General features: G+C 34.6%; 1 protein-coding gene across 1 annotated transcript; it reads right to left on the minus strand.

Annotated features, from left to right (window-relative positions):
- Nucleotides 1–1,164: 1,164 nt before the first annotated feature.
- Nucleotides 1,165–21,723, minus strand: LOC132756428 (elongation factor 2-like). The gene is made up of 15 exons (XM_060747500.1): nucleotides 21,566–21,723; nucleotides 20,397–20,611; nucleotides 19,357–19,547; nucleotides 18,813–19,021; nucleotides 18,349–18,594; nucleotides 17,947–18,066; nucleotides 13,344–13,482; nucleotides 12,548–12,743; nucleotides 11,920–12,058; nucleotides 11,675–11,794; nucleotides 9,410–9,661; nucleotides 6,652–6,861; nucleotides 6,089–6,271; nucleotides 2,958–3,087; nucleotides 1,165–1,589 (listed from the first exon to the last, which is right to left on the minus strand). The coding sequence occupies exons 1-15, from the start codon at nucleotides 21,566–21,568 to the stop codon at nucleotides 1,393–1,395; spliced, it is 2,550 nt and encodes an 849-aa protein (XP_060603483.1). The 5' UTR covers nucleotides 21,569–21,723; the 3' UTR covers nucleotides 1,165–1,392.
- Nucleotides 21,724–25,735: the final 4,012 nt, after the last annotated feature.

Raw genomic sequence — 25,735 nt, forward strand, 5'->3', positions numbered from 1 at the left:
GATTATTGTTGCGACACACGACCATGCTTAAATGAATTATCTTTTTATATTGGCTACTGCATTGGTAACGAAGTTGAAAGGAAAAACACTATAGATTCTTTTTTGAAGTAAGACGTCAGTAATTACGAATTTACCTTTTTTAACCCAACTAGATCAGTATTTACCTTTTACTTGAAATTTTATTTCATTTGACAATCTGGAGGACAGTGGATCCTATATATAGGCAGTTTCAAATTTCAAGCATGCAACAACTGAACATATTTCTAATCACTATGCAAAGGTTATTGTCCATTTATTAATATTAGAACCACTATCCAAGTACATTGTACATGGAAGTTTAGGTGTTTTCAACTGGGTATCGTCAATATATTACGTCTTACTCTCAGAACTTGAGAAGTAGCAGTTTATTATTAATTTTTTTATACTAATTTAATTTTAATCATTTTATAATGTGTATGATCTAAATTTGACCTCATAAGCAGCAGCAGCATTTACATCACAAGTTTTCATATCTAGTTAGGTTTGCAGTATAATGATTATGTACTGGATCCTACTCTAGCATAAAATTCAAAATTGTAGTCACATTGGTCAAATGAAATTCATATATTCAACCTTCTTATTGTGTGACATGTCAACAAATTTTAATTTTTCTATCAACTTAAGTCAGAATGTAGAAATGGCATGTTAAAAATATTCATGTTTTTGTTTCAAGGAAAATCAAGGCATTCTAAAGTTCACTTTGGATTCATGGAATGCAATGACATCTTTTCCATTGAAGGGAAATAAATTTAATGAAGATAATCTGTAATGTCTTCATTACTTGTTAACCTCTGGTTGTAAAATCTCTTCAATGTTCATGCATATTATTCATTTCATGATAACAAAATTCAGGAGCTCAAATAATGGAACTGATATTGATGATCACCAAATTTTCTGTTCAAGACCCAACAAGAATATCCAACACAAATTATACAATTTGATTGAAGCTGATCTATATGTAAAAGCATCCGTTTCTTTAATAATAATCTTCTTCAAAATACTTGTGGGATATTCAATGATGCTTCCAGTTTGATGCAACAAGGTACAATTGTAACAGAAAACAGATTGGATAATTTTTTTTCCAATACTTTTTTTTTTTTTTTGGAAAAAATCAACAACACAAAATATTTATCAGACTTTTTTCTTCGTTTCATTGCCAACATTGGCAAGCAGCACAAATTTTACAAAGCATATTTCAGTTTTAAAGGTGTTTCTATACAATTTCAGCACATTTAAACAGTAGACGAGTGTCATTAAGATACTTCAACATTTTTTTCTTTGTCAATTTCGGTCCATGATTCTGGCTTACGGAAAGTCGGGAAAACAATAAATAGCACTATACGTCATAACATGTTACAATTTATCCAAGAAGTTATCTAGGGCTTGCACTTGTTCTTTAAGTCCCTTGCGTTTTCTGATTTCTGCTACGATACCTCCAGCCTTTGTGCCAGGGTCAAGGGCATTTCCACACTGCATATTATCCCAGTGATCAAACACACATTGTGGGAAAGCTTGACCTCCTGTAGCGGCTCTCAATTCTGTGGTGAAACCTGAAATACAGTTCATACTGTTTAAGACACCTTTCTCTAGTTGATCATAGTGGCTATATACACTCCATGCAATATCTTTAAACGGAGCCTCTTTTATTCATAAACTCCCAACATATACATAATGATTGCTGCAAAGTCTTGTAGTCTCAACTCCAAATCAAATAGTTATATAGAAATAACATTATCACAGTCAGAACAATCAGTAGACATGGGATTACATATCAACAAGAGCTGTCACAGGAGACAGCAAAGCTAGAAGAAATACATACTGGATGCAGTTAAGACACAACTATGAAAGAAAAATCAATTATGAAATAAATATATTTCTTCTTATGACAAGAAGTTATAGTTGTCAACATAAATTCCAAATAACAGGGAATATTTCTGGAAGTCACACTAGAGTAATGGACCTTGTCACACAACAAGAAATATATATTTGAAGTTAGGAGATACCTAGAAAAGTAGTTATAATATTTCTTAAAGAAAATTCAAAGTTCAAAGGTAGATAAATCTGAAAATATTACTTCAAGAGTTATGAACCTTGTCACACAAGATCTGGTTGATGATAAGGAATATGTATTTGAAGTTTGAGGTAGATACCTTTAAAACTAAAGTTAAAGTAAAAAATAACATTTTTCTAGTAAAAAAAATACAAAAGTTAATGGGGAGATAATTCTTAGACTTCCCGAAATACGTCAGTCCGATAAATTTTGATTAGGTCCGACGATTTTTTATTCTGGATCGGTCCGACTGTCCGGCTTTTATCCAAGCCACATGTCTACAAAATGGCGTCACTTAAAGAGCCAAACGTGGGAAAAAACGAAAATCTACGACAGAGGAGCGCGCAGAACAGCAGTAAAAGGATGAAAAGAATAGATTCGAGACAAAATTTAATGAAAAACGGAAACAGGACCTTAAATTGTTGGTATATGACAGGGAGGAGATGAAAATGCGCTGTACGGACTGTGACGATTTTTAAGGCAAAAAAATTAAAACCGAAAAGTGTCTTAGAAATACAAACACAAGTTTTCCTTTGATTTTGATTAATTTTATTCGGTCCGACAGATTTTCATGGTTTGTCAGACTGAATGTCCGACACTTTTTTTTTTAACTTTCTGGAAGTCTGAATTCTTGCTGCAATATTGGTGCTAGAGTTATGAACCTTGTCACATAAGATGTAGTTGATGGTAAGGAACATATATTTGAAGTCAATACTTTAAGAAATGAAAAAGTTATAGAGTAAAATATTTTACTTAACTAAAACTTTAATTTGAAATTTGGACGCGGCCGCCGTGGCGAGTAGGACAGCTCTCCATATACTTCGTAAAGTAGAGTTAAAAAATTCTGTCAAAAAGCATCCACACTTACCAAAAGATTCATTTACAGGCAAGAAAGCCTTAAGTATAGACTGTCCAACAATAAATTCAAAATTTTCCTGCATTTCACCACGTCTCTTGTTCAGGACTGAGAAACAACCTCCTTGGGCTTGAGTTGGTACCTTAAGTAAAAATAAGACATAAATGTTAGTAGCAAGAAAAAAACCCTCAGTTTTTCCTTTTAAGGTAGACCATGGGTAATGGGAACCATAAGGAACTGTACAATTGACAACATAGGACAGTTATATGTTTTCAAGATCACCTGTATGCAAAATTTAAATAAACTTTACCGTGTGGTTTATGAGTTATGGATATATTTCTGAACTAAGACTTTGCCATTAGCAGGGCTTATTTTCAGAAATGAGGAAACTCTAAATAATCTGTAATATCATCATTATAAAAAATGTTTTTCTATTGCCCATTATTAAGAAACAAATAATAACATTCAGGTAACAAATTACACAAGTAAAATGTTTGTTTCTAAACAAATGTTCTTAATATGTATAAAAATGTTACCCTACCCCACCCACTTTAAACACTGATTTCACCATTTCCCTATCTAAAATGCCTTATTCAAAATATTCCTAAAATTTACCATAATGAGGGGCTGTTTTCAAAGTTTGCCTAAATTTTCTTAATTGGTTGATCATGCGAAATATGAAATACTTTTACCGTGTAGTTTTTATTTTATTTAACTTTGAAAATATCTGGTATCATATTTGCTATAAATTTTGGCATTATTTAGCAAATAAATATCTTTAATAATAAAATAATTTAAATCAAACCCATTTTTTCTTCCATAAGGGATCAGAGATACATAAATGTTAAAAAGAAAAAAAAAGAAAGAAAAAAAGTTACCCCTTCTGGGGTTTGAACCCACGCCCCTCAATTTCAATGTTGTTTGCAAGCGATGTTAGCCTATTTGAATACTCTTCAATGTGCATTACCCATGGTCTACCTTAATACAAAACTAGAACTGCCACTGTCATGGCGTGAATACCCCCGCATACCACTTTGTTAGAATCAACAGTAGTCATTAAAAGCTAAAGTACAACCTTCCTGCCAAATCTGAGGGTAGTAAGCCAGTGCATTGCTTAATTATGTATTCTACATGTTTTTTTGTGGCAAAGATCAAAGTGACCTTACCTTTGACCTCAAAACTGAAACTGCCACTGCATGACTTGAATACCCCCATTCATGCAGGTTTGCCTAGGGGTGTTTTATGATAAATATACGAGAACATAATTATATGCTTCAAATGTGAAAATGTCAAAATCAATAACACTTTAGACAGGCATTCTGAAGCATTTCAATGGACAAACTTATTGTAGTAAAAGCCCCCGTGACTTTGACCTTTGACACATTCACCAAAAATCAATAGGAGTCATCTACTAGTCATACCAAATATGAAGACTGCTGACCAAAGCACTGTTACGTTATTGAGCAGACAAGCTTTTTGAGCTTAAGGCTGCTGTGACCTTGACTTTTGACCCAAAGACCTCAAAATCAATAAGGGTCATCTACTGATCATGACTAACCTCGATGCCGAATATGAAGACTGTGGGTCAAAGGAATCTTAAGTTATTGGGCTGACAGGCTTTTTTAGTAAAGGCCCCTGTGACCTTGACCTTTGACCTCAAAATCAATAGGGGTCATCTACTCATCACGACTAGGGTTTCTTAATCGGACAAAAATCATAATCGATCATCGAAAATAATCGAACAACCCTTTTCGATCAATCATCGATTATATAATCGAAACATTAACAATAACAAAGTAAATATGTACAATGTTCATATCATGCTTTAATATTTATAAGAATTCCATTTCCATGCATGTAACCACCACTTTATCAACTGAAATAAATAAGTTTAAAGATATACTATGCTCATCCTTGAGTAAAATATTTTTATCCAAAAAATTCATTAAAATCTATGAAATTATTATGTGTCACTTTTCAAAAAAGCAATGAATAAACTATGTATGGGAACAAGTTAAGTTGGTCCTTTCTTTACAAAACTGCCATTTTTTAATGACACTAAATATTGAAATTGCAACCACCTTAAGTGTGTAGAATTATTTTATAACATATCTTCTTTGTGTGAAGTCAAAACATATTTATTTTATATTTATAAAAAGACTGTGTAGCAATTTCAGATATTTTCTAATGTCAAATTTGAGCATAGTATACCTTTAAACTAACATGCCTCACTGTCAACTATTAACTCCATGGTCACCAGTATACTTTCATATTCAATTGAATGAAAATTATTGTTTCAACCAAAACTGGCTTTAATTAAGTGTTTTTATAATACAGTGAATCACTTTAAGTAACAGCAAGAAAATAAATTACCGATAATCGATTATTAAACTTTGTAATCGATCATCGCTGATCGGTTCTATAAATGATCAATTTTCGATTATACTCGATCATCGTTTAATCCCTAATCACGACTAACACAAAATGCCAAATATTAAGACTGTGGGTCAAAGGAATCTTAAGTTATTGGGTGGACAAGCTTTTTTCAGTAAAGGCTCTGGCCCTGACCTAGTGACCTAAAAAATCAATAGGGGTCATCTACTCATGACAAACCTCTATGCCAAATACGAAGACTGGGTCAAAGGAATCTTAGGTTATTGGGCGGACAAGCTTTTTTTTAGTCAAGGCCCCTGTGACTTTGACCTCAAAATCAATAGGGGTCATCGTCTAATCATGACTAACCTCCATGCCAAATATGAAGCCTGTGGGTTGAAGGAATCTTTAGATATTGGGCGGATATGGAAAAACCAGATGCACAAGCTGATTCCAGTATACCCCCCTTACAACTTTGTTGTGCAGGGATATAACTATTCAGTGTTCCTAGTGTTATCATCACTTTCTTAACTGTTCAAGTAACAATGCAATCAGCTAGAGCAGTACAATGTACAGAAAAAGAAAGCGCTATGTCCAAATGAACACTTGGGCCCCAGGGAACCTTGACCCTGTGACTGGCAGGCAGAGATCATCCAGGTGCATGGACCCTTAAAGGTTGGAGGGCTTAATGTGGAAGGATTTTATGGTCAGTCAGAAATATAAAATATGCCCAAGCAAACTATCAATCCAAGGGATTAGGAAAAACTTACTCTGATTTCTACTAGGTAGACTGGCTCCATGAGAGCTGGTGCAGCTGTCAACATACAGGCATACAATACTCTTCTTGCTGTTGGGATGATCTGTCCACCACCTCTGTGGATAGCATCGGCATGTAGAGTTACATCATGAATATTAAATCTTACTCCACGTACATTTTCATCACACAAGACACCCTGAAATAATACAATATGTCATTCTCTTATTCAATTCAGTGTAAGAAATTAGGATTTGAATCGACTAGGCTTGTCAGACTACCAGATTGGAATATTCACTAGCCCAAAAGACATTTCACTAGCATTTGTTCAAAATAGTTGTTTATATTGCCTCTGAAAATACAGTAGACTACTGCTAATTTCGAACATTGCAAATTATCTATTTCTCTAAAACGTGCAAGTATAAATAATACAATATTTGCACAAGAACATCTTGAAGTAACTTTCATCTATTAAGTTATAACAATTACTTGGCTTGTACCTGAAATACTAAATTTCCTTACAAAGTCGATTTTAAGCAGTTTCTTTTCTTCTTTATAGAAATTCTATAAGACACAAACCTCTTTAGTAGCCCACTGGAAGCCAGCAACAACACTGTCTTTGATTTCATTGAGGTACTGCACTCCCTTTGTAACATCAATCAACAAGTTGGGGCCAGTACCTTCTGGACCAAAACACCAGATCTTTCTTGCTTCTGACACATCAAAGTCATACTTGTCGGCCAAGTATCTAGCTCTCTCTTTCATTTCTTGCCTTGGTGTTACGTCACCCTTCAAGTATACATTTAATAATTTAACTAATTTGACAAGTTTAAAGTACTTGTTGATATTTTTTCTCTTCTTCTTGGTTAGCATTAAGACTTAAGGACAATCTGGTCTCATCCTAATTTTCAAACTTTTCTGGTTATCAACTTATTTTATTTGGAATTTTTTAAGCAAATGGTGACAACTTATAGTTGGCAATTACAGCTGCTACAAACTACCTTACAAAGTGAATGCTTTACAAGGGCAATAAAGGAATAATGTTAGTCTATCAAATTCAGTTTCACATCTAGAACCAAAAGTATAAAACAAGATTGCATTTGTGAACAAGAACTGTCGGAGGACAGTAACGCTCAACTATTTGAAAAGTTGTCAAAAGGGTGTTTCATGGAGTATGATAATGCTTACCTATAATAAATTACTATATATTGTCTCTTATAAGACGGCCACCTGCTCAACGCCGCATAGATCCCTGACCTATCTAATTCTTATTATCAGATTAGTGGTTAAATCTATTGTTATTCAAATACAAGATCAGAGTAGGAATATATCAATGCAGTAAATTTGGTGGTGAAGGTCATATTTCACGCAGCCAAAATTTCATGACTGTACATCAAAGGACAACACAGTAAGACACAATCTAGGTCAGCTGATATTAAAGTGCACCTTACATCTTAATCTGTGCACATGGTTCAAATTTCATAGCTGTACATCAAAGGACAAAAAAGCAGGTCACTGTCTCAGCAGGTCCACCAAACGTTTCTTGTCAATTATCTAAGCTGTTGCTGTCTCCAATTCAGAAAACATTTGTTTTAGTTTCTGTTTTTGAAAATCAATGCCCCCTGGCACCAGGCGAAAAATTTGAAAAACTTGGGTAGAGGACCTATAGATGACATTATATAGCAAACATCAAAGCTCTTTGCCTTATACCATCAGACAAGAAGATTTTTTAATTTTTTACTATATGTACATAGTGAAAATCAATAACCCCGGGGCAGGGCCAATTTTGACCCCAGGGCTATAATTTGAACAATCTTGCTAGAGGTTCACTACACAATGTTTCATGCAAAATATCTAACCTCTAGCATTTGTCAGTTTCTAGAAGATAATTTTTTTTACTATATACATATAAGGAAAACCTATGACCCCCGGGGCGGGGCTAATTTTGACACTAGAGGAAAAATTTGAAAAACTTTGGTAGAGTACCTATAGATGATATCATATACCAAATATCAAACCTCTAAGCCTTGTACCTCTAGACAAGAAGGTATTTTAAGTTTTTACTATATGTACATCAATGAACCCCGGGGTGGGGCCAATTTTGACCCCAGGGCTATAATTTGATCAATCTTGGTAGAGGTCTACCAGACAATGCCTTATGCAAAATATCTAAGCTCTAGGCCTTTTGGGTCCTTTACAAGAATTTTTTTTTAATTTATTCTAATACAGTAGAACTTCTAGGAGTCGAACTTCGATTAGTCGATTTTCTTGATGTGTCGAAGAAAAATGAAAGTCCTGACTTTTTCCCCTATATATTCCTTATAAAAACCTGTTTATGAGTCGAGATTTTATGTGTCGAATTTTTCGATGTGTCGAGGTTTTTTCGTGGTCCGTATAAAGTAAATTTAGTGCAATTTACCACAAATAAGTTGAAGTCGTTCGATTATTTCGACACCTTCCATCTCGAGACATTTTCACACCTTATCTGGCTGCGAAGACGATTTCCAATCACATTGTGTGACAGGTGTTAATTACACAGCCGTGTGTTCAAACCGCCTTTGTTTGCGATAAAATGTGTGATAAAATGCTTTAATCGTTACTATTTTAATTGCCGTAGTGGTATTTGAAAGTAAACAGTAAGAACTACTTTCATTTGAAAACATCCTTGACCCGGTGCCGCGTGAGAATAACACGCGAAATATTTACTATAAGCTGGTTTAGTTATCGCCCTTTCGTATTGTTACGCCTTTTATAACTCTATTGTATACGTCAACGGGTAGTCCAAATAATTAGCATAATAATAATTATTTATCATGCTATATTTATCATTGTAAAATGTAAATAGCAGATTAATGATGGAAAAACATGAAATAGGTTTCGTTATAGATCTTATAATTAGGACTAGTCACAGGTCGAAATTTTGTCATGGAATTGAGAGCGATTCATGAGTCGAAGTCCCGATGTGTCGAAGTTTTTACGCAAGTCCCTTCAACTTCGACTTACCGAAGTTCTACTGTAATTCCTTTTTGGTTGCCATGGCAACCAGCTTTCTGCATGGAATGAAATTTTTGAACAACTTTGGAAGCCCTTCACCCAAGGATCAATCCTGCCAAGTTTGGTTGAAATAGGACAAGTGGTTTTTCACAAGAAGATTTTTTATCTATACAACACACAAACAAATACACAGGTGAATCGCTGTATGCCACCGCATCGCAGATGCTGCGGTGGCATAATGTTGTTCACTGAAAGTGTTACGTTACATTAATAGTTGCAAATCATACGCTTTGCTCCAGTTTCAACAAATATTTACACAAGAATGATAGAAGAAAATACTAACATCATCAATATCTTGTTGTAACTGTGCAACAATAGGTTCAGCCTTCATGAAAAGACGGTTATGTTTGTTTGGTGACTTTGACAGACACATGATTGAAGACGCTTCAGTGACAGTTTCACGGTATGATACAACAGGGTCAGATTTCTTCAATGGAATGCCAGCGTGGTCTTCTTCAAGATCTTTCAAGCAGATTTCTAAATGTAATTCACCTGCACCAGCTATGATGTGTTCTCCAGACTCTTCAATAGTACACTGCAAGAAACATATGCTTCAAAATGAAAACACGTTATCAATAGTCACAAGATTATATGCTGTTAAATAACAATTATGGTAAAAAAGATTCTCATATCTAAGTATAAAAGCAAAGTTGTATTATATACTCTCTTTCTGAGAAGCTTTAACCTTTAGCAATTGTTTAAAGCTGTTGAAAAAAGAATTCCTATGAACCTGGTTTGAAGAACATTCCTCAAGTTTCATTAAACAAGAGGGCCCGCCATGATGGCCCTGAAGTCGCTCACCTGTATATAGGCCCCCCAGAGCTAGGCAAGTTTAAACCCCAGGGCTTTTATTTGAATAAACTTGGTAGACACCCATTAGAAGATGTTTCATGCTAAACATCTAAGGTCTAGCTTGTTGGGTTTTTAAAAAAAAGATTTTCTAAGTTTTTTCTTTACACATATACTAGTATTTAAAAACAATGACACTCCTGGGGCAGGGCAAGTTTTGACCCCAGGGCTTTTATTTGAACAATCTTTGTAGACACTTACTAGAAGATGTTTCATGCTTAATATCTAAACTCTAGCTATTCGGGTTATTTCCAAGAAGATTTTTAAGTTTTGCTATACACATATAAGGAAAATCAATGTCCCCCGGGGCGGGGCCAATTTGACCCCAGGGCTCTTAGTTGAACAAACTTGGTAGACATCCATTAGAACATGTTTCATGCTAAATATCTTAGCTCTAGCTCTTTGGGTTCTTTAAAAGAAATTTTTAAAGTTTTTACTATATACATATAGGGAAAATCAATGACCCCCTGGGGCGGGGCCAATTTTGACCCAAGGGCTTTTATTTGAACAAACTTGGTAGACACTCACTAGAAGATGTTTCATGCAAAATATCTAAGCTCTAGCTCTTTTGGGTTTTTAGAAAATGATATTTAAAGTTTTTTCTTTTGGTTGCCATGGCAACCAGAGTTCTGCATGGAATTAAATTCTTTGAACAATTTTTAAAGGTGACCACCAAAGGATCATTTCTGTAAAGTTTGGTTGCAATTGGCCATGTGGTTTAGGAGGAGATGTTGTTTGAAAAGTTTGACGCCATTTTTTGAAGGACGCACGACGGACGCAGAGTGATGACAAAAGCTCACCCTTGAGCACAAAGTGCTCAGGTGAGCTAAAAAGAGGGCCATGATGGCCCTGAAATCGCTCACCATCGCTTTTATTTGAACAAACTTGGTAGACACCCACTAGAAGATGTATCATGCTTAATATCTAAGCTCTAGCTATTTGGAGTTTTAAAAAGATTTTTTAAGTTTTTACTATATACAAATAAGGAAAATCAATGACCCCCTGGGGTAGGGTCAATTTTGATCCCAGGGCATTTATTTGAACAAACTTGCTGAACACCGACTAGATGATGTTTCATGCCATATATTAAAGTTCTAGCTTTTACGGTTTTCTAAAAGATATTTTAAGTTTTTTCTTTCGGTTGCCATGGCAACCAGAGTTCTGCTTGTAATTAAATTCTTTGAACAATTTTAAAAGTTGACTACAAAAGAAACATTCCTGTGAAGTTTGGATGAAATTGGCTTAATGGTTTATGAGGAGATGTTGTTTAAAGTAAAAGTTTATGGCCGAAAAGCGATCACAAAAGCTCACCATGTCACTTTGTGACAGGCGAGCTAAAAATTTAAAATTAAACATTCCCATGTATGAAGGTTTTAGACAAATGGTTCATTACGAAAATAAGCAGACACTGTTGCCAAGTTGATCATCACTATAACCTTTACCTTAGGATAGACATGAGCAAACTTAAGGTTTTCATGTTGAAGTTCTCAGACAGACAAATGAGTCATATATAAAATATGAAGACAGCAGATCTAGAAGTTATTGACAGGACATTGACCTGGCCAATAGATGACAACTGCAATGTGCTATTGTTTTACTCAAGTTATCTCTGTGTATAAACTTATTATCAGACTTAATTTTTCATACATAATTTAAAGTCAGTATAATTATCAAATTGGTCTATTACAAATTCCCCTACCTGCACCATAGGATCTGATTTGGAGAGACGTTTAAGACCTTCAACAAGCTTTGGCAATTCAGCTGGGTTCTTGCATTCTACAGCAACTCTCACAACTGGACTCACAGAGAATTTCATCACCTGCAAAGCAATGAAATAACATCAGACCTTAATTTCATCAGGCTTTATCTTCCTTGGCATTTCATATTTACTCTTTCAGTTATTATTGAAGTCAATGCTGAAAAAAAAAATACAAGTTTCCTTACCTTCATGTTGTGGGCATCTTTGTATGTGGAGATAGTTCCTCCCTTCACCAAAAACTGATCAACTCCGACCAAACCAGCAATGTTTCCACATGGTACATCTGGAATTGGCTCAATGTAGCGACCCATCATCAATATAGTCCTGATGAAGATAAAAAAGATTGAAGTTTTTTCCTCACTAATTTCAAACAATTCTCCCCACACATACAATTCAAGAAGTTTGATCTAAGAAACAAACCAGTCATCAAATTGAAACAATGTAGCTTCCTATTAGATACTTGTCTGCATCTTCCCTAAATATATTAGAGGCATTCTATTAGGGAGAGAAAATATTGATACTAACTTCTTGTTTTCCCATTGCCTTTTCTATACAAATATTTCAGCAACATTGGAGGCAAACCGACTGTGTAACCCTATCATATACAAATATTTCAGCAACATTGGTGGCAAACCAATTGTGTAACCCCATCATTATATGTCGAAACTCTCATAACCGAAAAAGCCTCTTCGCAGAATTCATGAACACAATTTCAATGGTGTAGGTTTTTTCAAAAATGAATGACAAGTTTGTGTCTTTCAAATAGTTGTAGAAGTCACTAAATAATTAGTTTTTAACTTGCTATATGTATACCTCTGAATACTTTTCTCATACAAGTCTTCTTTCTTGCCTGGTTTGTAGTTGGGGCCCATAATGCGCACCTTCTGGCCAGTGCCAACAGTACCAGAGAACACACGTCCAAAAGCATAGAAACGTCCCTTGTCAGAGGTGGGAACCATTTTAGAGATATACATCATCAACTCTCCTTTTGGATCGCAGTTCTTCACAGCTTAAATGGATTCAAGTCCTTCATTCATTAAACTGATATTTAGATTAAGGATGGTCAAAAAAACACCAAAATTGCCTGCATCAGCTAAACTTCACAGGAAAACTGTCCTATGGGTATTGTTGTTGGGCAACTTAAAATTAGCATACACATCAACTTTATAATCTGTTTTTATTGAGACAATTTGTTTTTATCAAAGCTTCTGAACTCTCCAGTTGATGCTTTAGCCATATCCCATGAGAAAGTTTATGAAAATCAGTTACTGACACATAAGATTACAAGTTTATTTCTTTTAAGTAATCCATTGATCTGCGTATTTTTATGGAACTCGCCAACTTGCAAACCTGTACAAGGTCATTGCAATTTAGAAGGAAATGTTTCTTGACAAGCTATATAAAATCGAGCATCACCTCGTTAGAAGAATGTGTGTCAAAATGGTTAGGAAATGGTTATCACTGAAGGTGATAAATACACCCATACAAAATATAGAGCATGAACTTCCAAAAATTAAAGTTTTCCAAATTTCTAGTAAAATAGTCCTTTATCATAGACATTTTGATATTTGGTAAAGTAATACAATCAGCTTCTCTGACTATAACCTACCAACAGCACAGGGATCATCCATTGGGCCTTCATACAACAATTCAGTTCTGTATTTCTGGGCTGTTACAGGAGAAGGCAAGTGGATAACTATCATCTGCAGCAAAGCATCTCCAGCTGGAAGCCATTTCCTCATCATTGTCTACATAAGAAAAAAAGATTTAATAATTAATTATTCTCTGCCAGTCCTATTCAACAAATTTAATCATTTTCACTTCCATGGGTGCAAGTTTAAAGTGTCAGAAAACCTCCTGAATTTAGTATTATTTCAATTGGTTTAATATAGAACAAGAGCCACGTTCGGGCATGGGCAACACTCAACTTTTTAACTTTTTCTAAAAGCAAACAAAGAATGTTCGAACAAATCTTAAAGTTTCCTTTTTATAATTTTAATACGTTTGTCTATTCACATTAATTTTGTCAAAGTATGAATCCTTTCCATATATATCTGCATGTGTATACTAGAGGTGTAACGATTCATCGATGCATCGATGCATCGCGATCTGTCTTGTCCTCGATGTATGCATCGTAATGAAATTACAAATTCCAATATATTGCGATGCAATACATATTTCACCTCCCGATGTATCGATACAGCGGGAATGTATCGCAATACACTAACAATATCTTCCAGGAATATAAGAACAAACGTATTTTTGAATGACTGAAGAAAGAAAAATAGCTCGGAATGAAAACAATAAACAAGCGTGACTATTATCATACCATCGTTGTCATCTCGTTTCCCGTGTCCGCAATCACGGATTTATATTACAATTGTAATATAAATCCGTGCCGCAATCAATCATTTAACGGTACTAACCAAGTTTTATCATTTCCATGTAAATGGGCTGGTGTTCTTTGAACTTGTTTATAATAAAACATATTTAGAGATCTGTGCGATTTCAAGAAAAAACAACTTACAAAAATGGATTTGTAATTTTATTTTGTAGCACTAATCACAGGTGCTAGTGGCATTGATTTGACCTAAAATGTGTTTGACCTTGTTATTTATACAATAAAATATCAATATATTAAAAAAAAAAAAATTTAAAAAAAATTATTTTTTTCCTGTTATATTATTATAGACAAGGTATGCAACATTCAGGTACGAAAATTATGGGTACGCCGGTTATCTGTGTTAAAATTTTTCACCGGGCGGAAATATCGTCGGATTTTTGCATGGAATCAATGCACAATATATTTTTCTATTACAATTTACTATTTACAGATCCCCAATTAACCACTAGTTAATGTTTTAAAGCCCGAAAGTAAGAAATCACCCAGGTCCGAAAGATGAGACCGTCATGACATGTACATTGTAACCTGGTATTTACGCTTGAAATACATCAACAATGAGATCAAACGGGTCGAACACACATGCAAACAACTGGATTTTACATACTTACAAAAATCCGACGATATTACAGCCCGGTGAAAAATCTTAACACAGATAACCGGCGTACCCATAATTTTCGTACCTGAATGTTGCATACCTTGTCTATAATAATATAACAGTAAAAAAAAATTTTTTTTTATTTTTTTTTTTTTTTTTAATATATTGATATTTTATTGTATAAATAACAAGGTCAAACACATCATAGGTCAAATCAATGCCACTAGCACCTGTGGCACTAATTGTCGGATTAAAATAGTGATGATGACAACATCCCCATGTGATATTCGTCACGTATTTATACTTTCATTTCCGTTGACATCATTTTCCCGTAAAAAAACCAACAAAACAAACAAACAGAAAACATGAAGACTGCAAAATATGTAGAAGGGGAAATTACAGTCAATCCTCCCCGGTCATATAATTCACGGGTTTTGGGAACATTGTAGTTTTTGGGGAACCATCAGACAGTGTTGTATAATGTGGAAGACCGGACGTGGAGTGTTTGCAAAATTTGCAAACTCAAAATAAAATACTCTGGGGTTGAGCACAAATCTTTCGACTGAAACTCATAAACTGTCATTTTCACAGTTGTTGTTCTAATTGTAGATCACTTGTTACTATTTTTTTGACAAGAAAAATCTTTAGTCTGAAATTGTTAAACTGCCATATTTACAGTAGTGGGTTTTAGTGTTAGAATAGCTAGTAGATATCAATTTGCTGTTATGGTATAATTAAAAATACCTTTAATCCTCAAGTAATCAGAAAAGTAAATTGTTGAAAGATCAAAATCGGAAACCAAGTTATAACAACAAGTTAAAGAGTTTATTTTTTTGTTATTGTAATAGTTTTATATTATATTCGTAATTATGCTGTAAACAAATGGCCAAATTTTTATATACTAAGTCTGAAAGTCAGTATCGTGATACGTATCGCATCGCAACATAAGAATCGCAATATGCATCGCATTTCTTCAAAGTATGCAATACATATCGTGAATCGCATCGTTTTGAAAAACAAATATCGTGATATGTATCGTGACAGAAAAAAATGGCAATGCACAGCCCTAGTCTATACAGAAGATAACAAAAGAAAATATATAAATATATATGATATATATATAATAAATTAATTATTCTCTGCCAGTCCTTAATTCAACACTCAATAAATTTAATCATTTGTCTTGTCACATTAGTTTTGTCAAAGTATGAATCCTTTCCATATATATCTGCATGTGTATACAGAAGATAACAAAAGAAAATATATAAATATATATGATATATATATAATAAATTAATTATTCTCTGCCAGTCCTTAATTCAACACTCAATAAATTTAATCATTCTCACTCCCATGGGTGCAAGTTAAAAGTGAAAGTGTCAGAAAACTAGTTTTTGACACCAGGTGACCCATATTCAAACTTGACCTAGAAATCATCAAAACAAACTTTCAGACCAATTTCAAGGATATTTGGGAGAAAACTTAAACAGTAGCCACTTTGAGTTCTATTTCAAGCTACTGTGACCTAGTGTTTCATCCGAGATGACGGAGGCAAAAATGTGACCACTAGAATGTTAAAGAACAAATGTAGACGGACGACAAGACAACGTACGACAGACATTCCACGATTCTAAAAGCTCACCCTGAGCTAATAACCTGGTGAGCGTTTCTCTAACTTTCAGTAAGTTATGTGTATCTTTTAACGTAAATGGACTTTCGCAAAACGTAAATTTACGTTAGTTGTGTTTCACTCAACACAAAGTGCAATTGAACTTACGCCAGCAATAAGAAACTTTATGTTTAAACTTACGCAAATGCGTAGCTTAGAAAGTTTAGTGAAACACAAATAAATACTTAGTTCTGCTTACGCAAAATATTATGGTCAAACTAGAGTTACGATAACTAAGTACGTTAGTGAAACATACCCCTAGACTTCAGGCAGATGACTGAAAACTTGTACCCATGCACTTATATAATGAATTATTCAGAGAACTAACTTGCCTTAATTACCTTCATTTGATACTTCTTTGTACACATACCTGATATGACTTGAATAGCAAACTAGAACTCCGCGAGTCGGATGTGTCGCCTTGTGAACAATGTAGTTTAGGGGAAATGGCCAGGACAAAAATGAAATATGAAAAATAACAAAGGGCAATATCTCAAAAAATAATAAGTGCAGAGCAGCAGTTTCTGTACACTGCACTTCTTATCAATAAGATCTATCATTCTATGATGTTTCAAGTCCATAGCTTTCATACTGGAGGAGAAATGACCAGGACAAAAATAAAGTAAGAAAATCAACAAAGGGCAATAACTCAAAAATAAGAAATGCAGAGTATCAGTTCTTATGCACTGCACTTCTTTTTAATGAGATCTATCATCCTATGAAGTTTCAAGTCCATAACTTTTATGCTTTCGGAGAAATGGCCTGGACAAAAATTAAGTATGAAAATTAACAAAGGGCCATAACTCAAAAATTAAGAAATGCAGAGTACCGATTCTTGTGCACTGCACTTCTTAATAATGAGATCTATCATCCTATGAAGTTTCAAGTCCATAGCTTTTATACTTAAGGAGAAATGGCCCGGACAAAATTAAAGTATGAAAATAAACAAAGGGCAATAACTCAAAAAATAAGAAATGCAGAGTACCAGTTCTTGTGCACTGCACTTCTTCTTAATGAGACCTATCATCCTATGAAGTTTCAAGTCCATGGCTTTTATACATTAGGAGAAATGGCCCGGACAAAAATAAAGTATGAAAATTAACAAAGGGCAATAACTCAAAAATTAGGAAGTGCAGAGTACCGGTTCTTGTGCACTGCACTTCTTAATAATGAGATCTATCATCCTATGAAGTTTTAAGTCCATAGCTTTTTTAGTTGAAGAGAAATGGCCCGGACAAAATTAAAGTATGAAAATTAACAAAGGGCAATAACTCAAAAACTAAGAACTGCAGAGTACCGGTTCTTGTGTACTGCACTTCGAGTTATTGAAAGAAGCATGCATACCAAGTTTGAAGTCAATCAGACTTATAGTGACTGAGTTATGCTCCGGACAAGCTTTAGGGGACACTGACAACGATGCCGACACAGACGCCGCCGCCGACACCGCCGACAAAAGTAACCCCTATATGTCACCTTTTCAAGGCGACACAAAAAATAGCATTTATTTCATTGCTCTCACAAATGCAAAAAGAAAATTCACTAACTTTGAGCAAAAATTTGCCACGAAGATCCTTCTCTTCAGTTGTCAACTTGACACCAAGTTTGCCAGCAAAAGCAATTGCCTTAGAGTTGTCATCCTCAGAGTTCTTGCAGATATCGAACACCTGAAAACATTCATCATTCATTAATAACATGTACTGACACCTCTAGTTTAAAAGACCGGCTCTGCATTAGGTGTATAAGGACAATAAAATGTCTTGTTGTAACCCTCACTAGTTGCAACTTAAAAAGTAAACAACCAATAACAAATCACCAAGACACTAATACTAACTTAATTTTATTAACATACATTTCTGTTAGTGCAAAATACTTAAAACTTCTAGGACAGTGCAAAGATTTTCCTTCTGCATGAGCTTTGGTTTTCAGTTTATAAACATTTTCCTTACCTGGTAAATTGGAACCAAGATGTACTTGTTAAAACCACGGCATTTCAGGGGTGTCATGTCATCAGTGCAAGATTTAGTCCACTTCTTTTCTTTCTCATTGAAGAAATTATCTCCCCATAGTCTTTTCATCATTTTAGGCTCTTCAATCTTGAACTTTGCACAGTACATCTTAGCAAAATCCTTCAAGGTGAAAGCCCATCCATGAAGACCAGATCCAAAACCTACAGTTCCATTTTGAGGATCAACCTAAAACATAATAGTACATCAATGATGGGAGTATTTCATATGATAATGTCTTTTTATATCTAAATGATAGCAAGTTAAGATGCTTTTTTTTTAATTAAACTGGCGGTAAGCTTAACCTGTAATCATTTCTTACTTCATAATGAATTCTATTATTCCAATAGAAGCATTCCTCAGTGTAAGTTTAAGAGCATTTTTTTTTCCAAGACTTATTTACTTACAGCAATGACACCCATAGGGCTGTCACCACTTTCATATGTGGCAATGATGACATTGGTATTCTCAATAGCCCGCTGGAAGATTTGGTACAACTCTTCTTGATCGACCTGAAGAGTAAGAAGAGCAAGGTCCATCTTGTTCATGAACAGGACTGGCTTAATTCTCTCAGCAATGGCCTGTCTCAACACAGTTTCTGTCTGCACAGATACACCTAAAACATAAATACATTGATGTGAAAACTATTCTCGACATCCCACTATTATTAATCTGAATGTACGTTTATGTGCAAAATACGATATGAAAATTTCTCTTAGATAAAGCATAAGTTCCATTACTCCTATTGCATTGCCTAAGGACTGAAACTATAACGACCAACAGGTAAATTTGTGAAATTGATATATTTTGTTTGAATGTTATCAACTTTATCATTGGGACAGTAAAAACACTTTAAGCTACAAACAACCTTAGACAAATATTAAATTCTTGACCTTCCAAAGTGAACTTCAATTTGTAAGTTAAACATATTCTCACTATCATTACACTTACCCGAGACACAGTCAACAACAACGAGAGCTCCATCAGTTACACGGAGGGCAGCTGTCACCTCAGATGAGAAATCAACGTGCCCAGGGGAGTCGATCAAGTTGATCAAGAAATGGTTCTCGTTATCAGGGCTAAGAGGTTGTTTGATAAATTGGAGATCTTCCTTAGCCAGTTCGTAATACAGGGAGATAGCTCTGAAAAGTAGAAGGTATTTTAATTTTCTGGAAATATATTCCTTATACAACTCATAAATATCAGGGCCAAAACACCATTTTTGGGGAAGGGGCCTCGGCCTTTTTCTTGGGGGAAAATATGCGTTATTTTGGCATACTTTTGGAAAAGGGGTTTCAAATTTAACACAAACTTTTAACAAGTTCTTCAAAATAGAAAAGCAAAAGGGACTGGGAAATACTATTAAGGCAGTAAAAGACCTTAATTCAACACCATTTAATTTTGTTTTAAATTCTATGGGCAATTTCAAATGACTGGGGAATTTTGAGGACTAAATTGGGGGGGGGGGGGGGGGGGGGGGGGGGGGGGGGGGGGGGCAAAGAAGGGTTTTTTGGTCCTGAATATATATAGTAAAATCATTATCAATTACGATTATGAAACTTCTTGTACAAATTCCTTTTCTATTTTCACAGAATACATCATAGAATTAAAGAAATAATTTTATATAGAAACTTAAAACTTTTACACAATCACATGATTAAACCAATGTCTGTTCTAGGATTCGAAAAAGGGGGATTTTTATCGAAAATTGAGAATTTATTACATTTGTTGATTGTTTTCCTTTTTCTCAATGTAAACCCCCCCCCCCCTTGCCTCTGAAAAAATTGGGGGGAATTCTCAAAAATATGAGTGTATACCCTCCCATCCCCACTCCTAGCATAGACACTGTTGAACTGATTTTCAAACGACAAAAATCTAGTTTGTATTTTTATATATTTTTTTAAAGACCAATTTTTGAAATTTATTTTTCTTCTCCACTGGCAGAAAATGGTCTTGATGTCTTTGACAATGACTACTAAACAAGGTCTTACGTTGACTTGATGGTAATGCATCTCTCCTGCTCATCTTTCCTTGTGTCAGTAAATCGGGTTTCACCAGCTTTTGCACCAGCAATGATACCAGCCTTACTGACCAAGGAGTCCGTCAGTGTTGACTTTCCATGATCAACGTGGGCAATTACGGACATGTTCCTGATATTGTACTTATTGTCCATAATATTACGAATCTCGTCTACCGTAAAGTTCACCTGAAAATCAAGAGATGTGCTCTATCACAAATGAAAATTAATTTCTTGAATGTTAAGAGTAGATATGTAGAAATTTAAGACAAGACCAGGGCCGACATATATCAGGTCTAGGATTATTTATGGAAAGTCTGTAATTTCATGTAGGGATAGTCTAGAGATTTGATTACTTTTCAATTCATAAATTTACAGATATTCAATGAGAAATTTGCTGTTTATAGTTAAAGTTTTAGATGAATTAAGTTGTTTTACTGATTGCTGTTTATATTAACAAAGGTAATGTCAGACATGGGCTTCATTTTTGAATGTTGACATTGTAATTTTTATAAAAAGTGAAAATAGAAAGTCATCAAATTGATCTGAATCTTACAATACTCATACATTAAATCATATAATCAGTAACCTTATTCCTTTTAAAATCTATAAAAAATGATGATCCATCAATTTAGACTGCATGAATTATGAAATCCAATTCCAAGACAGTTTATGTAATTGATAAATTGATATAAATCATGATTTTGCCATGGCGATTAGGAATACGCTGTATTGATATAGGCCTAAATGCTTAACAGAATTAACGTGCTCAACAGACTAGCTCTAGTATTATCAAAACAATCTTATCAAATGGCCGGCTCACTGAATGTTTTATATGCAAAATATGTTCTTTTTCACAATCTGTCAAATGACAGGAACAAGAGATACCTTCAACAAACATATATTTCAAAACCAAAAGGAAGACAAAGAGACATTATAAAAAAGTCAACTGTCATTACATACTACGCAGGAAAATTCTTTAAGACATTCTAAATTATCTCATATGTTCATTCATTCCACTGCTATTTGAAACCAATTTTTAACAAATAAACGTTTATAAAATAAATAATCCATTATAAAATGTATACAAAGAGATATTTTAATACTAAATATGGAAAAATGATTTAATAAAAACAAGCTTACCATCTTGGATTGTGTCTGATTTTCCTAGACAACTATAAAATAAGTTGTCCTTCTTCTAGGACCCGACGGAAAAGGACCGATATCACGTGATTTGCTTGTGAAATACTGCGACTGGTAAGCGATTTTTCTCGCTGTAAAAGACACATAGCTTCAATAAAACTGAGAACCATATTTGCCACGTAAATTATGATTCAAGTTTCTTTTACAATTCTTTTTAATGTAATTCAATTAAACTACAAACATGGTGTTAAATATGGCCTTTATTTAGTTTTCAAATATATGGTAATAAAATAAAAATGACAAGGACTAAAACTCTTATATATTTCTGCTAATATATCGCTGTCATCCTCATCTGAGAATTTGTTTTGCATTGTTAAATTAGTGTTGACTGGAGGAATTTCAAACTTATTTCTAGTGAAAATATATTCATAATACATTGTTATGTTTATTTGTGACAATTTCCCAAATATTTTAAGGGTAGTGTATGGTGGCTGATTTGTGTCATTCGTGTGTTTTCGCCCCGCGACCCCGCTAAACGAAAAGTCGAAATTTCGCGGGGGGGGCTCAGCAAAAACACGCAAATAAGCGTGGGGCGCGTGGCGAAGTTTAATTAATAAATAAAACGAGATTTAAGAAATTAAAACGGCGGGGTCGCGGGAGGAAAACACGTTAATTAGCTGGGTCGCGGGCGAAGGTAAATAAATAAAACTTTGCCGCGCGCTCCCGCTAATTAGCGTGTTTTCGTCCCGCGACATCGCCAAGCGAAAAGTCGATAATAACATGTTAGAATGGCTGGGGCGCGCAGCGAAAACACGGAGCGAGATTTAAGAAATAAAACGGCGGGGTCGCGGGACGAAAACACGATAATAAGCGGGGTGCGGGCGAAGTTAAATAAATTAAACTTCGCCGCGCGCCCTCGCTAATTAGCGTGTTTTCGTCCCGCGACCCCGCCAAGCGGAAAAACGATTATCATGCAACAAGTAAAAATGGCGGAGAACGCAGCAAAAACACGCTAATTAGCGGGCACTAATTAGTGTGTTTTTGGTCCGCGCCCCCCGCCGTTTTATTTCTTAAATCTCGGGCGCGGGGCGAAGTTTTATTTATTAAATTTCGCCCCGCGCCCGCGCTAATTAGCGTGTTTTCTCTGCGAGCACCCGCCATTTTAACTTGTTAATTATCGACCTTTCGCTTGGCGGGGTCGCGGGGTGAAAACACGAATGGCACAAATCAGCAACCATAGTAGTGAAATATATTTTTAGAAACCAGAGTCTTTCTAATATTTGAAAGACCCGGGAGAAAACAGTCCTGCTAGAAATGAATGATTGATCGGATTTGTTTCAGGCCTTTAATTGTCAATCTATTTATGTATTGGCAGACTGTTAAAAAGTTCGAGTTACTGTTTTGATTTGTGTAATTATCCCATAAATAACAGTATCGTGGATTATCTAGTAATTGATTAGTTTAGTTTTTTTAGTTTAAACATATTTATTCCCGAAAGTATATATAATGTACATACAAATATATAACAAACAAAACATTTTTACACAATGGAAAAGGATGAGAATGAAAGACAAGTCTTATAGTAATTGACTTCAGACCAACTGTTCACCGAACTCCATGATCATCACGCATATTGAATAATTTAAAAACTAAAGAAAAGGAATACATGGTTTGACACAATTCGCAGTTTAAAAAAAAAATCGGTAAAAATACGAATGAGTCTAGCACGGCCGATTCCTGTTGGAATAGGAAGGCACAAAATAGACTCATCATCCACCTGCGTCATCACTTTATTTGTCATCAACAGATGGCCTGGTCAGTTTTGTTGTAAACTCACATTTTATTATTATCAAAACAATATAGTTTTGTATTATATCTCTAGAGAAAAGAAAAATTGCTCGATCTTGATCGAACAAGGTATGCCCTAGCCTCTTTATTCACTGGGGAGAAAGTGTTACACGAGGGATGGAGTTCTTATAATAACTTGTCCAGGAGTTCTTGTGATAACTGTCACGGAATCCGTCGGAAAACTATATTGTATATACTGCTAAAACACTCGTCAAAAATGGTAATTTTCATCTGTAAAAAGTGAGTTGTATGTGCTAAATTAAACTTTAATGATTAAATCTGCCTTACATATTGTATTATGTGTCAAAAACTAATTCCTAGTCCATTTTTCATCGCCTTTTGCTTAAAAATCTGGAAGTTTTGAGTAGAATTTCCAAATTATTTGCCAATTCGCAAGTATTGACCTGTTTATTTCAAGTCTTTATCCTTGCCATACATAATTACCTAATTATAATGCAAAATTGCTAACATAAGGCCCTGGCTAACAAATTTATATCCGATTTTTCAAATGTCCCGGAGTTCTTGTAATAACTCAAAATATGTCCTGGAGTTCTTATGATAACTTTTGTAACTGCCAATGTGTTTCTTGTGCTAAATCACGGCACGTTTTAGCATTTTTTATTATTCAATTCTTCTTTTTACAATTTTAAGGAAAATAAGGCTGAAACTTCACAATTTCAAGAAAATTTGCGCTTTGCCCTTCACAAATCAAAAAGGCCCAGACTCCACAATTTAGGGGAAAAGTCGAATAAAAAGACTGTAAAGCTTTAGTTTTGGTGTGAAAATTATATTTGTCTTTCCACTTTATTTACATATATCAATATAATTATGGTGGTTGTTAAGGGACTGGAAATAGATTCCCGAGTTGATGGCGGTCTAGACCTTTAACTTGTGTTCACACACACTCACTCCGTATTTGTAGAATATATATTATAATTGTTAAAAATGACCTAAAATTGAAAAGCGTGGTGCACAAACCGGGCTAAGAATAGCACAAAAACAACAATTAAAAAAAAGATGTTCAATATATTTCTGAGTATATTAATCTTTCTGCATATCTTTCTTTTTTAAGTGCCCCAAATGTAAGGAATTATATAATTGTTTGTTTTCAGACTTAAGAACCTCGATCCTTTACAGCGAACTCAATGTTTGAAGAAAAAAATAATCTGCCACACGACTCAAATATCAGTTGCTGTACTGATGTAGTCAGAGAACGACCTGTTGCTCAGTTTCTTACAAAGAAATCCAGATACCTCTGGAATTTTCACCCTATCCCAGTGCTGGTTGCTACATCGCTCCGTTATGGCGATTCCTGTCATAATAAGTTATTTGTTTATCAATATAAATATTCTTTATACGTTGTTTTTAAAGTCTATATTTAACATTTCACTCCGGACAAGACCATTCTTCGTTTTTAGGGTAAATTTCAATATATCACAGACTAGATGATGCACGCAACTGCACGGGCAGCGAAGGTGCGATTGAAGGTAGGTATAAGATGGGTCTCTCCTCCTTTTGGCGGGTGTATTGGAGCCTCCCCAGGAAATTTTTGAAAATTGAGCAAAATGGAACACTCAAAAGGTTTTCGTAATAATCTGAAAACACTGATCGCATGGGAAAGAATGTTAAAATGTCACATGGATCACTTAAAATTACAAGTGCTTACCATAACACTTAAAATCTATTATTTCCGATGAGATACAGATCCCTACTTAATTCATTTTGATATGATTGTTGACAGTCACTGGCGTATATATCTAGGTAAGATAAAAGTCATATACATCACTGAAACTGAGTTACAAACTTTTGGTTCCCATTTAATACATTAAAAGATTACGCAAAACCGAAAAAGATTTTCATGACGTAATATATACATTGTAATTTCATACAAAGACTTGACAGTCAAATGGAATATTGCAAGTGCGATATTTTGGGGAGTGCTCAAGTTCATCCTCTGCTCAAGTATGCAAACTTCACGAGAACATCTTTTCAGACTTGGTATTCTTGAACCAGACCACATTTAACTCAACCTTAATCAGTAATGAATATGTGCACTACTTATTCCATAGATCTAGGTAGCATATTGGTCAACAGATTGAGGCTCTATGAAAAATACAGATATATTCTTATTCAATTTTGTTTTTGCAGCTGAACTGACCCTTCCGGCAGTCAATGAGAGTCAATGGAAATATCCTTGCCAAGTCTTAATAACATTGGCACAGTAAGAGGTGTCGAGGAAAATTTGGAAAGACACTTCATGATCAGTTGACTACAGCATTCTGGTACTTGTCATGATTAGCTACAAACATAACACATACAGAG

Source organism: Ruditapes philippinarum, unplaced genomic scaffold, assembly GCF_026571515.1.
Source record: "Ruditapes philippinarum isolate M1 unplaced genomic scaffold, ASM2657151v2 ctg789_1_1_1_1, whole genome shotgun sequence".
Classification (NCBI taxonomy): domain Eukaryota; kingdom Metazoa; phylum Mollusca; class Bivalvia; order Venerida; family Veneridae; genus Ruditapes; species Ruditapes philippinarum.

Coding starts and splice junctions, on each gene's coding strand:
- LOC132756428 (XM_060747500.1), bottom strand. Junction 18,067..18,348: donor TCTTGGTTCCAATTTACCAG/GTAAGGAAAATG, acceptor GAATGTTTTCAG/GTGTTCGATATCTGCAAGAA. Junction 11,795..11,919: donor AAGATGCCCACAACATGAAG/GTAAGGAAACTT, acceptor ATTGCTTTGCAG/GTGATGAAATTCTCTGTGAG.